The sequence below is a fragment of the Epinephelus lanceolatus genome, chromosome 10 (genome assembly GCF_041903045.1).
Source record: "Epinephelus lanceolatus isolate andai-2023 chromosome 10, ASM4190304v1, whole genome shotgun sequence".
Classification (NCBI taxonomy): Eukaryota; Metazoa; Chordata; class Actinopteri; order Perciformes; family Serranidae; genus Epinephelus; species Epinephelus lanceolatus.
The window spans coordinates 9,221,996-9,236,224 of NC_135743.1; the positions used below are offsets into that span (position 1 = coordinate 9,221,996).

Consider the following 14,229-nt stretch of genomic DNA (forward strand, 5'->3'; position numbering starts at 1 on the left):
CCGACTTGAGTGGGCAAATGCTCACATTCGATGGCATCTGGCACGTTGGAGAGGTGTTCTCTTCATGGATGAATCCTGGTTTTCACTGTTCAGGGCAGATGGCAGACAGCGTGTCGTGTGGGTGAGCGGTTTGCTGATCTGTTGTGGATCGAGTGGCCCATGGTGGCGGTGGGGTTATGGTATGGGCAGGCGTATGTTATGGACAACGAACACAGGTGCATTTCATTGATGGCATTTTGAATGCACAGAGATACCGTGACGAGATCCTGAGGCCCATTGTTGTGCCATTCATCCACGACTATCACCTCATGTTGCAGCATGATAATGCACGGCCCCATGTTGCAAGGATCTGTACACAATTCCTGGAAGCTGAAAACATCCCAGTTCTTGCATGGCCAGCATACTCACCGGACATGTCACCCATTGAGCATGTTTGGGATGCTCTGGATCGGCGTATACGACAGCGTGTTCCAGTTCCTGCCAATATCCCCCCAGTAAAGCAAAACTGAACATTTTAGAGTGGCCTTTTATTGTGGCCAGCCTAAGGCACACCTGTGCAATATTCATGCTGTCTAATCAGCATCTTGATATGCCACACCTGTGAGGTGGGATGGATTATCTCAGCAAAGGAGAAGTGCTCACTAACACAGATTTAGACAGATTTGTGAACAATATTTGTGAGGAAATTGTCTTTTGTGTATAGAGAAAATGTTTTAGATCTTTGAGTTCAGCTCATGAAAAATGGGAGCAAAAACCAAAGTGTTGCGTTTATATTTTTGTTCAGTGTATGTACGGCAGCAAAGCTCTGGAAGCCCTAGGCAAGTGTTTGGTATAAGTAAAAGCATAAAGTGCCCACAGTTGTGTTTGCTGTGACGGTCGCATACAGACGTTAAAGGTTGCATCCCATAGACGCAAAAGGGTGCCTTTGATGACGCTATTACATGCAAGGACCGTGAGAAAGGTTTTTGATGACCTGGGATGAGAATGCATTGCTACAGACATGAAGGTGGTATTGAGCTGTATTCCTAAAATGTTGATGTTCCCAGAATGTTGAATTTCACTCACCTTCATTGTGTTGGGGTGACATATCTCAAAACTATCTGTACAGCTAGATGCAACAAAAGGTAACTGAGAACGTTTTGGTGAACTGACCCTTTAACTGGAGTGATGAAGGCTACAAAGGCACGTTTGTGTGGGTGTTTCCTCTGATAATAAAAAAAGATTTATTGATTTGAACCTCTCAGTTATTGTTGACCATCAAAATCATTGATAAACTTTCCGTCCAAACCCACCTCACTGTTGGACAGCTGGTACCAGGGCTGTTTGCCGTAGGTGAAGATCTCCCAGAGGACCACACCAAAGCTCCAGATGTCACTCTCTGTGGTGAACTTCCTGTACATGATGCTCTCCGGAGGCATCCAGCGGATCGGCAGCATCGTACGTCCGCCCACCTGAGGAGGAAGACGAGGTGATGTAATGCTTCATCATGGTTGCATAACAGAAGTCTCAAGGTGAACATTTAACCACTTTGCTTTGTTGATGGAATTAAGCAGAAATACCATCTTTCAGCAGCACAGATATTTTTTAAGAAATCTCTAACAGATTCTTATTCCTGTTTGTCCTTGAACTCCCCACTAACCAAGACAATGAGAGTTTTAACATCCAAAATAGCTTCAATTCAAAGGATTTAAGTAAAGAGAGAATGGACCCAGAGCCACCAAAGACAAAACTGCTCACAAGGCCAGACAACATTATAGCTGAGTGAAAAACAAATCTTGTCTTTGTAAATTGGCTAAACTGTTACTTTGAGAACAACATCAAGTTTTCATCTCACGACCAAAAACAAAAGTCTTGTCTTTGTTTTTGCCAGCCACTTACCCGATAGTAATCTGTGCTGTAGATGTCTCGGGACATGCCGAAGTCTCCGATTTTGACCACCAGGCCTTCCCCCACCAGACAGTTGCGGGTCGCCAGGTCACGGTGGACGAAGTGCAGCGATGCCAGGTAGACCATGCCCGAGGCGATCTGGGCGGCGATGTGCAGCATCTGAGGCAGAGTGAGCTGACCCAGCGGGAGCATCTTCGACTCCTCCAGGATACGAGCGTCGGGGCCGTGAGCTCTGCAGGTGACACAGGAGGAACAGGTGAGTGTTTCTGGATCAAGGGTGATTTTTGTTAATGGTATTTCTGCTTTATTAGACAGATGACAGGAAGATATGGGAGATATGAAGGGAATTTGATCCAGACAGTGGTGGGAGAAGTATTTAGATCCTGTGAAAGTACTAATAAAACATTTTTTAAATACTGCATTACAGCATTACTGCATTAGATTCTGCATATAAACTCCTGCTTAAAAAAAACTACCAGCAAAATGTACTTAAAGTGCCTTAAATAGTACTTGTTCTGCAGAAACATTGCCCCAGTGAGTGATAGATTATAATTTATGACATTATTATACAGTCACTGAAACATGAAAGTGAGGAGCACCACAAAAAAATGGCATCGTATGTTTCTGAAAACCACAAATACATTACATTTGCACGTGTCATACATAAAATGGTTCTTAGGTGACGTAGTATATGAGCTGACTTTGTCACCTGGAGGTGGAGGGGATGCTGAATGGTGTGTCACCGAGGTGCGTCGCCTGCCAAGGTGCAGACCACTGTTCGAGACCAACAAACATCAAAACCTAGTGTGATTTAGTGAGTCATTGCTGTGCTTCCAGCTGCTTTTTAGGCACCAAACATTGGTGTTTTGTAGCGACCTGTTGCTTCGTTTCCAGAGGGGATAATAGCACGAAAAGTGATTGTTTTTTGCCAAGACATCCCGGCGTCTGTCGGCATAAAAGTGGTATTAAAAGGCATTGTTTTTATCACTCAGACAGTGGTAATTGTTCCCCCCAAATTTAGGTATTTTAAGCCAAAAATATGATCTTTTTCCAACCATAACCAAGTTGAGATGGAGCTCGTCATAACTACTGAATATACAGTTTGGTAGTTAACTTCATTAGTTCCTAACCTGGGGATCTGGCCTCATGTTTTTTTTTTTTTTTTTTTGTACTTTTCCTCATCTTTACTTTTTGTGTAAAAAAAATTGGCCCTTTTTAAATGAAATCAAGTGAGAAGATAGGAAGGTAAATGTGTTTTTTGGTGGAGCAGCTAACAAGTCATGGACTTTTAAAGCATGACAAGATATGACAAATAGATGTTTCCTTGGTTCAAGGTGAGACAAGTCAAAAAGCCTACAAACCACTGGTTTAATCCATAACAATACTCTTTTTTAAAGTTTTATTTCAAGTGTATCATATTTTTCTCAATGTAACATCTTAGTCTGAAAAATAACAGTTGTCAAGTTAAAATAGTGGAGCATAAAGTACAATATTTCTCTCTGAAATGTAGTGCAGCAGAAGTATAAAGTAGCATTTAATGAAAATATTCAAGTAAAGTCAAGTACTTTACATAAATAGAGTAATTGAGTAACTTTGCTACACTCTGGGTCCAGTGGTGTAATGTAACTATTTTTATTTGTGCCACTAAACTGCCATGAAGATGGTCTCGTCAAGCACGAGATTATTGAACTTGTGTCAAGATAATCCACCTGGATTTTCCGAAATTATTCAATCTGTTTATCAGCAAAAACACAAAACAACACTACCATTATCTTCTTTTTCCTTTATTTGAATCAGTTAAAGACAAATGCAAATTATTTCAGAAAATCCTTGAAACAAATTGAGTGATTTATGTAAGGTACTAATTTCTTCTACTATTTACAAAGTGTAGTGGTCTAATTTTTAAGCTATTTTCAAGAACTGTTATCAGTTTTTGCTTGTTGTGTTGCCACTGGTCGATGACAGAATATTTTCCTTATTGCTTTTCTTTTCTGCGCTGGAGTTGAACTCCTGACCACTGAGCAGTGTAAAGGGGACTCGTATTTCCATTTGTAAAGAACAGAACATGCTGGCCTCTGCTATTCTTCTCTGTTTCTATTGGTTGTTCAGGTTAATCAGAGGCCAGGATTGGGCTCTTGTTATGTTGGTAACTATGGCATCAACCTTGGGTGACCTGAAGGACAATGACCTCAGCATGCAATCTGCAGATTGAACATTTCTGACATATATGAGCTCTTGAGAGCATTACATGGTCGGCGTGACCACACCATAATAAAGCCATTTAACAGGGATGGTTAATAGAAAACATAAGGCTTGTAATACGCCTTCAATTGATTTGCAATAATGCAATTCGGAGATGCAGAGCACATTGACTCTCAGTTGTTTTTGTGGATCCCAAACACCCACTCTCACGTCAAACTCCGGCCCTAAATGAGAAAATCACAGATGATGTGTCTCCATCCATCCTAATATCTCTCCTCTCCACTTCGTCCCCTCCTTATAAAGGAAGTTGTCTATACAATCACTATTAGTTTAAAAGGCAGGTGGCAGGGTGGGAAAGCAGCTGCATTGTGGGGGCCCTCAGACGTTTCACCCATTCTGTCTGCTGGAAATGCGATTTCCATCCATTGGTGAACATATATCTTGGGCAAAGTCTGTGGTGCATGCACGTGTGTTTGTGTCTGTGTGTGTTTTCACTCCCAATCTGCCTCCTGTGGAGGACACCTGGCAGACAGCATCCACTGCGTCTGCTCTAATAGCTTGGTCAGATGGTTTCCCAGGTGCCAAGTGAGCTCTAATAGGTCAACACTGTCTCAGTCCTCAGTGACTCCTTTAGGTCCATTCACAGGTTTCTGAACATAGTTTTGAGAATATAATGTAAGTGATTTAAAAAACACATTTTAAATCTGTTTCATCATCATGTTACAAAAGTATGGAAGCCCATTTCTGACATTGCGAGGGGAAAAAAAGATCTTGTAGGTAATTATAAACTGTCTTGAAATAAATAATAACAACTTATTATCTGATTGATTGATTGCTTTATTCTGAACATATAAACAGTTAAAAATAGAAAAAGTTCTGAGAATAATGAGAAATTAAACAAACTCATTATTTTGAGATGCTACATAATTATTTTTTAGATACTAAGTTGTTGTTTTTTTGAGAAATGTTCTTATTTTGCAGGCTGTTTTCATACACACTTCATACATATACCTACAGAAAGGAATGCACAACAATTTGCATATACATCCCACATAATCATGAGCCAGTAATTCACCTTTCGCTAAGCCCCGCCCCTTTGTGATGGTCCGACATGCTGTCAGAGTAAGCATGGAGTCCACACTGTAACTAACTGCACTCCCTGAAGAAATATTATCATATTTATGGAACAATGAACCAGTGATTCCAGAGAGAAGCAGACAGAGGGGTCTACAGTCTGTGTTTGAAGGATATATCCAGGATGTCAAACTGACTCAGCAGCAACAACAGGTTAAAAAGACAAAGATAGTTAGAAGCTAAAGCCGAACTATAGGCTACAGATCACAGTGTAAAAGTGAACCACCACATCACTGCTGATCGCCACACAAGACAATGAATATAAAGGGAAACTTTGCTGATATTGAACCAGCTGTGTGGCATTGCAGTGTGTGCAGATGAACGTGTTTGACTATGGACCTTTGGACCTCCGCCGCTGGATGGGCAGGGATCTCAGGGGGAAGTCAAACAACGATCATCTGCACACACTGTGATGACACACAGCTGGTTGAATATGAGCAAAGTTCCCCTGCTTCCCTTCACTGGTTCCTGTACAGCAGGGTCGGTCTTTGTTTCACTGTTAAAATCATTACAAAGCAAAAGCAGCATGTGTATACATTCAGTAGGCTGTATCTTCAGTAGCTAGCTAGCTAACCCTACACTTTTCAGGGTTTGATTTTGGTTTTGGAACAGGGAAGAAACGTATATATTTTTCCAACCTCTCCAGGTAACGAGTATCATTAATACACGATGTGCCCCAGGCACAACATTTAGCTCCAAATCCACAAAACCTGCCTGAAAATGAAGGAAATCTGAAATGACTCCATTAGAGTCAATGGAGCACAGCTGAGTCGTTGTCAGACCCTGGTCAGGGCCGGCCCCATGCTACGTTATGATTGGCCAGTCTGCATCTGGGGGTGGGACTTAGCAAAGGGTCAGTTGGAAAGGCTGCACTCACTTGACTAATACACTGACAAGAGTAAAGTAAGAAGTAGACGTGCAAAAAGGCAAATTTTGGTGTTGGATTGGTCACAAAACACAGGACTTTCCCCCAAGAGACCAGTGTTGGGAAGTGTGTGAATCTTTATAGATATTTTAAGGTGCATCCTCACCATGTTTCTTCTCCTTAACCGAACCAAAATAACTTTACTTGTCTAAGCCTAACCTACGTAACATTATATTAAACATGTAATTTTATGTTATGTATGTGACGTCATTCAAAGGGCGCTAATTTGTTAGGTATCATACGAACCGTTGTATGAGGATACAGCATTATTTTGAGACATTTAGTCAATATTTCAAGAAAGTTTGTCGCTACAATGATTAACAGGATTATTTTCTCATCACACTGGCAGAAATGGGCCTCCATACAAACAGCTCAGCTCCTCCTGAGATGAGTTCAGTGAACAATTCAAGGCAACTTGCCTACGTCAGCTTTGGTAATGCATCTGATTGTTTACTGCATCCATCAATATTCAAATCAAATCCTGCAATCCACAATATTTGCTATTATCATGTGAGGACAGCTTGTAACTAAGATATTTGCCCCGTGCCTTGACACAAACGAGAGTCCTTCCATGGATGCAGCAAGAGTTTTCTCATTTCTAATTTAACAAAGCAAACTCCATCTATTCAACTCACTGGTGCCTCCATTTTCTGACAGTCCAGTGATATAAACTGTCAGTGAGGGAAAAAGGAGGAGAAATTATGAAGTAAAAACAAATCATTGCTTATATTAAAACATGTTTGAGCCACTTTAGCAAAAGACAGTGAGCAATTTATCCTCAAATCTTGATTTGTGAAGAAATTTACAGGACTCTCTACAGTCCCCAGATAATCTACGCTCCTTCTGAAAAGGACTTTAGGGACCTTAAAGTGCAGAGACGGAAAAAAAAGCAGCAGCAATAAAATATTAGTCTGTACAGTAAACACTTCCACAGCCGTCTTCGATGCATTTCTATTACATCACATAGAATCCACACAACCACACGTTGTACTGAGGTCAGCTGAGTGAGTTTAACCTCACATCAGGTCTGACCGATACTGTGGCTGCAATGCGGCTCACAGTGTCTCTAAAGAACGGGAGTCACTTATCAGTGTGTCAGAGGTCAACAGTTCGTGAAGTATTAAAGACATCCACATGGACAAAGACCTTGTTCACATTTAGATATGTCACAGTAGGAAAATCAAAGGTTGTAAACTAGAGTTATCACTAATGGTTATGTTTATTAGCTAGTAATCTAAATTAAAGGGACAGTTCACCCCAAAATCAAAAATATATATTTTACAATTTTTTTATTTCACCTGTAGTGCTATGTATCAGTCTAAATTGGTTCGGTGTGAGTTGCAGAGATATCAGCCGTGAAGACGTCTGTCTTCTCTCCAGTTTAAGGAAATAGCCTGTTCTCATTCCGAAGTCATGAAAAACCGCCTCTTTGTCAGTGATTGGACAGACAGTACTTGTCGCAGCAGTATATGTCACTGGATGGTCTCAGGTTAAAATGCTGTTGGTAATGACATGATCTAGGAGCCGAAAGTTCCCTGTAGGGCAGATTGGTCCATCAAACCCTGGACTTTCACCCGGGAGCCTAGTGTTCACTTCCCGTATGAATATAGAGCCAAACCATGATTTTTTTTTTTTCTAAACCTAACCATGTGCTTGTGCTGACGTCCTTGCGTTGGTTGCTAAATATTCGAACATCAACATCAGACACAGGAGGATACCTAGTGTGTCATATGTAGACATGAAAGGCGACTGACAAAGCGGCGATATGTGATGACTTGGGATGAGAACGTGTTGAATGGAAGCAGATGGTGGTGCTGAAAAATACATCTGGAAAAACTCAACAGCAACGTCTCTTTCCAGAAATCATAACCTGGTTACTCACTTTTATATAGGAACTTTTTTCTTTCACTGCATTATCCCGTCAACCATATTACTGTGCAAGAGGAACTGTGCATCTACTGCTAGCTTACCTAGCACCGCTGAGCTAGCTAACGTTACAGCTTAGCTAGGAAGGGCGCCATTAATGTTTACACTTTGCACTTTCTGAGCATGAGCCCAATCCATAGGTGTATGCACCCTTCCTTTTGCACAGTAATATGGTTTGAGGGTGTAGCTCAGTCGAAAGAAAGTAGTTCCTACTTGAAACTGCTCACTACAAGGTCTGTGGATTATCTTGAGTAACCGGGTCTCATAATTTCTGCAAAGAGACATTGATGTTCAGTTTTTCAAATGTATTTTTTGGCACTTTGAGCACCACAAGCCAAGTTCCATCTAGTGGAGCCTATCCCAGCTGACATTGGGCAAGAGGTGGGGTACACCCTGGACAGGTCACCAGACTATCACAGGGCTGACACATAGCGACAGACAACCATTCACACTCACATTCACACCTACGGACAATTTAGAGTCACCAATTAACCTGCATGTCTTTGGACTGTGGGAGGAAGCTGGAGTACCTGGAGAAAACCCACGCTGACATGGGGAGAACATAAGCTACTCACAGAGGGGCTCCCCCACCCTGGGATGGTGGCACAGTGGATAGCATTGTCACCTAACAACAACAAGGGGGTTCCTGGTTTGAACTCAGGGTGGGGGGTTTGGGGTGAACTGTTCCTTTAAACTGTTCCTTTCCTAATATTCTCCCGATTATTGACAAATTGTTTGGTCTGTGAAATGACAGAAAAGATTGATCCACAATGTCGTGAAGCCAAAATAAAGATATTTAAATTGCTTGTTTTGTCCGACCCACAGTTTCAAAGCTAAGAATATTCAGTTTAATATCATACAAGATTCAGAAAAATATCAAATATTCTCATTTGAAAACTAGATTCTTTGTATTTTCTTTCTTAAATTCTGGATAAATTTCTGTCAACTGATTTCTTGTCTCAGCTCCAGTGTAAATAATATTAATGATGGTTCCTTTTCCCATTTCGCTGCTGGCTCACCTCCAACATGTGGTTCAGTTTCTAATATGCTCCCTTATGATATCAACACTTTGATCAGCAGGGATGGACAGTTGTGTGAATGGCACTCTCCTCAGAGCATTATGAGCAGGGCTGCTACGTACCTGAGAAATCGGTTGAGGTCTCCGTGCCTCATGTATTCAAACACCATGGCCAGCGGCTCTCCGTCTGTACAGACGCCGTAGAATCGCACAATGTGCTGGTGTTGAAGCACCGTCAGCAGCTCCGCCTCCCTCTGGAAGTCCTGCCGGGTCGACTCGTTGGCGTCCTTTAGAGTCTGTGACCACATAAGCAAGGAATTGACATGAAGATGCTAATTAATAAGCTTAATTTAAAAGTAAAAAGTGTTTTTAAAAAAAGCCAGCAACAGTGAAGAGTGCAATAAATTGTGTGATAGAAAAGTATGTGACAATGCTGTTGTAGAGGACTGTGTGTGTTAATGAGGAGTTTTTCATTTGGCGCTGAACTCCTGGCTACGCCCCTGCTTGTGAGTGATGATGTGTTGCAATAAAAGCACAAGTCTGATTAATGGGGAGATAAATCCGAGCAGAGCCAAATTCATCGTCCTGTTTTTAGTCGCTGTGGTTTGCATTAACCTGTTGTAACATGAGCCGTGTATTAAACCACCCGACCGTCCTCAACAATACATCTCACTCTGAAACCACAGGATGTTATTTCAGTGTATGGAGGATTAAAGTATAAGTGCAGTGTATTTACTGTTGCTCTTGTTGGTGTGGTATCAAGTAGCTTTTTGCGAGTACTTAAAGGAATACTTTACCTTCAAAATGGTGCATCAAGTACTCACCACGTGTTACCTTGAATTTGTGAAGAAAACTGTTTTCCTCTCATGCCTCCAAGGTGAACAGAGAATCCAAAAAAGGCGAACCTTTTACTTAAATTGAAGTTACAACAGCAAAACTATTTTAAAGACATCCCTTTACACAACTCTCACACAACTCCCGCAGTAAAATCCAAGTCTCATTTATCCAGTTGGTTGTACGTTCACTGCTTCCCTAACGCTACAACATGACAATTAAAAACATGTCAGTACAAACAGTCTCATGCACGGCTAAATAGCGTGCCTGGCACAAGTGCATGTGAACTCTGCTAGGCATGCTCAGGTTGTGCTACTCATAGGCGAAAGTGTTTTATACTGTAATGTTTTTGCTAAAATGCATGTGTTTGGGAAGTACTGAACATACGCCTGGATAAATAGGGCTTGGATTATACTTCACAAGTTGTGTGAGAGATTGTAAACAGATATTTTGATATAGATTTGCTGTTGTTAAACGTGGTCTCCCATGATTTTGAGTCATGAGGAATGTTCACCTTTTTGGATTCTCCGTCTTCTGTGGAGGCCTGCCTGAAAAACAAAGTTTCCCTCACGAATTCAAAGTAAAACAAAGTGAGTAATTGATATACAAATGGTCGCTGGTGAATTATTCTTTTAGCTTTGTTTTTTGATATTTATTTCTTGGGTGCTTTTGCCTTTGTTAGACAGTGGACAGTAGAGAGCTGAGTGGAAGAGAGGAGAGCGATGGCGGATGTCATGCAATAAGCTGAACTACTTAAATATAGCAATTTTAAAATCCAAAGAAAAAATACAGTTACTGCTTTTCTCTTTTGTTTTATGTTTAGAGGGAGTAAAACCACATTAATGGTAGGGGTGGGAATCACCAGAGGCCCTATGATATGATAATATCAAGATACTTGAATAAAGATGCAATATTATTAAGGTTTTAAACCTTTTGCAATATGCTGAGTATTGTGATAACATATATTGCAATAAATTGGGATTTATTACTGTTTTTCAACTGCAAATTGACCCTTCAAGAAAAGTGGTGAAGATGTACCTTGAAATGACTCAGAATTCACTTGGTTTCGCACACTTCCTCACACTGGTCTCTTGAGGGAAAGTCCTGTGTTTTGTGACCAATCCAACACCAAAATTTGCCTTTTTACATGTCTACTTCTTACTTCTTTCTTCGTTTCAGATTTCCTTCATTTTCAGGCTGGTTTTGTGGATTTGGAGCTAAATGTTGTGCCTGGTGCACGTCGTGTATTAATGATACTCGTTACCTGGAGAGATTGGAAAAAGATATACGTTTCTTCCCTGTTCCAAAACCAAAATCAAACCCTGAAAAGTGTAGGGTTAGCTAGCTAGCTACTGAAGATATAGCCTACTGAATGTACACACATGCTGCTTTTGCTTTTTAAAGACTATAACAGTGCAACAAAGACCAACCCTGCTGCACAGGAACCAGTGAAGGGAAGCAGGGAAACGTGATTGTATTTGCAATCGTAATCATTTATATAATTAAAAAAAAAAGACATTTAGCATTCCTGTATTGATGCATTATTGCCACACAAATATATTGTCATACGATTATGTATCGATTTGTCCCCCCACTCCTGATCAATAGAAAAAAAGCTGTGTTTCTGTGTCAATTCACTTACCTTGATTGCGACCAGCATCTTGTCGCTGTCAGGGCTCAGGTTGGCACACTCTGCCAGGTAAACCTTGCCAAACGCTCCTTCGCCCAGCTCCCACTTTAACACAATGTCCTGCCGTTTAATGTGCTGGACACCTGATCATGAAACACAGAAAAGGTTTGAAAATCTGGGTGAAATTATGTCGTGCTTGCACCAAAAGTTTATTGTATTTGCATAAGATTTCACCACTTTGTGCCTCTTGTAATCGGCAGACAAAAAACAAATATTACAGACATTAAAGAAAAGACAGACAGTGACCAAAACACCTGACATGATAAAGTGTGAATAATAACACAAACAATCCAGACACCAAAATGTCATTAAATCTTGGGGAATGAGCATGAGTGTGGATTTAATCACAACCGTCATTGGAGTGGAAACGAGTTCAGCATCAACACTCACACATGTCTTTCTCCTTGATGATGCCGCAGAAGTACTGTGGATTCTCTACAAAGCTGGATAAACCAGAGTCTTCATCTGAGGAAGGCGGGCTGGTCCCAAAGTTCATGAAACGAAGTGACACGGCGAGGTCATCCTCCGTGCCCAAAACTGATGAGCCTAATGAAACGGGGAGGGATACAAACAAGCAAAACTGAGCGATGTGTAACACCTAATCAGCCTCCAACCACTTGTGATTGCAGCGGCCATCAAAAGAAAATTCAGAACTCATTTTTTCCCGTTCGTGGAATCAGCCTTCTCCGCCACCAACTTGGCTACACGTTTGTTGGTGCCATGGCGACAGATGATGATGACAAGGCTCTAATAATCACCATCATCAACCATGCGGCAATCAGGACACATTGAACTGGAGAAAAAATGGGAAGGAAGCATGAATGGTTAGCAACCCCTGACTACAGTGCGTATTAAAAGCCAAACAAGTGGGGTCCAAATTGTAAAACCCCACTCAGCAAGGCAAACCACAGAACCCCTAGAGTCCAACACGGCAGAAAATGGAACAACAAAGAGAGAGCACAGGAGCGATGGAGGGAAGGAAAGAGGGAGCAGGGTCCACTTAGGCAATCAGGCCCACTTAGGCACTTTGAGAGTGAGAAGGGTAGATCTGTGTGTGTTTGGGGGTGGGGTCCGAGTGGAGCTATATCACGTCTAGCTGTTCCTCCATCCACCCATCCATCCATCCATCTTCTTTAATGGCCCTCACCACGTGGCGGTGGCCAAGGGAGGTTTCTGCCGCCATTCTCATGCAGTAATTAAGGCACTTTAGCCTGGCTGACACAGCGGCTGCCTGTGTGCAAAGTTACAGCTCAGTGGAAATCCTATATTAGCCAGTCTCTCCTGAGCAGTACCTTCTGAGAGCCTGACAGAACCATCTGTGGTTTGAAACAATAATTTGGCAGAACCTTTGATTATGGCTCATTCAAGTTTGCATATACGTCTTCGGATTGTGGTTCTGGGCTGAGACGATGTCATCTACTGAGTTAGGTTCCTTTTGATCGCACTAATACAGCATGGAAATATCATAGAGAGATATGGAAGCTTGATTATATGAGTGATACGGAAAGCCACGTAATCGGGCACTCTCTGCGATAATGACTTTCACAAAAAGTAATTTTGACGCCGAACCTGTTGTTTGAAAGAAGTCTTGATGCCATGGGTAAAACTTTCAGCGGTTCCCAATGCAGTTTGATTTGCCAAAGATTTTTTTTTATTGTAGTCACAGAGCTGATTACAAGAGTGCTCAGTTTAGCATTGCACTCTCATGTCTGTGCGTTAAAGGGATAGTTCGGATCTTCTTTTAAAGATTATTTTTATAGGCTTTTTGCCTCTAATTGACAGGACAGTGTGTGAAATGGGGAGAGAGAAAAGGTGGAGGGTGACACGCAGCAGAGAGCCGCAGGCCGGATTTGAGCCCCCGGCCGTTGCTGCGAGGCAGGTGCCTCTGTACATGGGGCACTGGCACGATCCACTACGCTACCAATGCCCCAATAGTTTGGATCTTTTGAAGTGGGTTGTGTGAGGTACTTAGTCCACACACTCTGGAAAAGAATCCACTTAGAAAAACATAAGATAGCAATTGACATGCATCTTTTTACGCAGTTCCAACTTTGGCATTATTGAATCTTATCAATCTCAACTAACTAAAATAATTTGGTTCAACCTCAAAATAATTAAGCTGAACCAACGTAATATTTATCCAAAAGTTTTGGTGATATTTAGGGGTGAAATTATTCTATTTAAGATATTCCAACTTATTTATTTTTATTCCATACTATTAAAAAATGTTAAAAATGCTTTTGATTTTAACCAACTTCTTAAAATAAGTTGTCAACTGACTAAAACACTTTAATAAAATAGACATAATTTTTTATGCAAGAAAGACATCTTTATTTTAAACATTATCTACTGACACCATATATTGTTTTTTAGTGTATTACCTACAGTAGATGGTGGTTGGCTATATCATCTTGTCCACGATAATACTGGTATAATTTTAAATATCATATGAATTCATATCGTGATACTTGCGATATTTTGACTTGTTAACATATTGACATTATATTGTTACCCACGGCAACAACAAGCATGGCTGAAAGCAAAATTATTACTGATTCCGCAGAGGTTCCAAAAAGAGGAGCATCTTCAGTAGTGTGGAATAAACTGTGGCGT

The 14,229-nt window shown here is 41.1% G+C and overlaps 1 protein-coding gene across 2 annotated transcripts in view; it reads right to left on the minus strand.

Annotated features, from left to right (window-relative positions):
* ntrk1 (neurotrophic tyrosine kinase, receptor, type 1) overlaps positions 1-14,229 on the minus strand; it is a 72,506-nt gene that overhangs the window by 9,284 nt on the left and 48,993 nt on the right. For both annotated transcript variants that reach the window (XM_033640321.2, XM_033640322.2), the window contains exons 13-17: positions 12,007-12,162; positions 11,569-11,699; positions 9,216-9,388; positions 1,879-2,119; positions 1,293-1,451 (exon numbers count right to left, since the gene is read on the minus strand). In XM_033640321.2, coding sequence (XP_033496212.1) covers positions 1,293-1,451; positions 1,879-2,119; positions 9,216-9,388; positions 11,569-11,699; positions 12,007-12,162 — 860 coding nt within the window. The remainder of the gene's footprint in view (positions 1-1,292; positions 1,452-1,878; positions 2,120-9,215; positions 9,389-11,568; positions 11,700-12,006; positions 12,163-14,229) is intronic.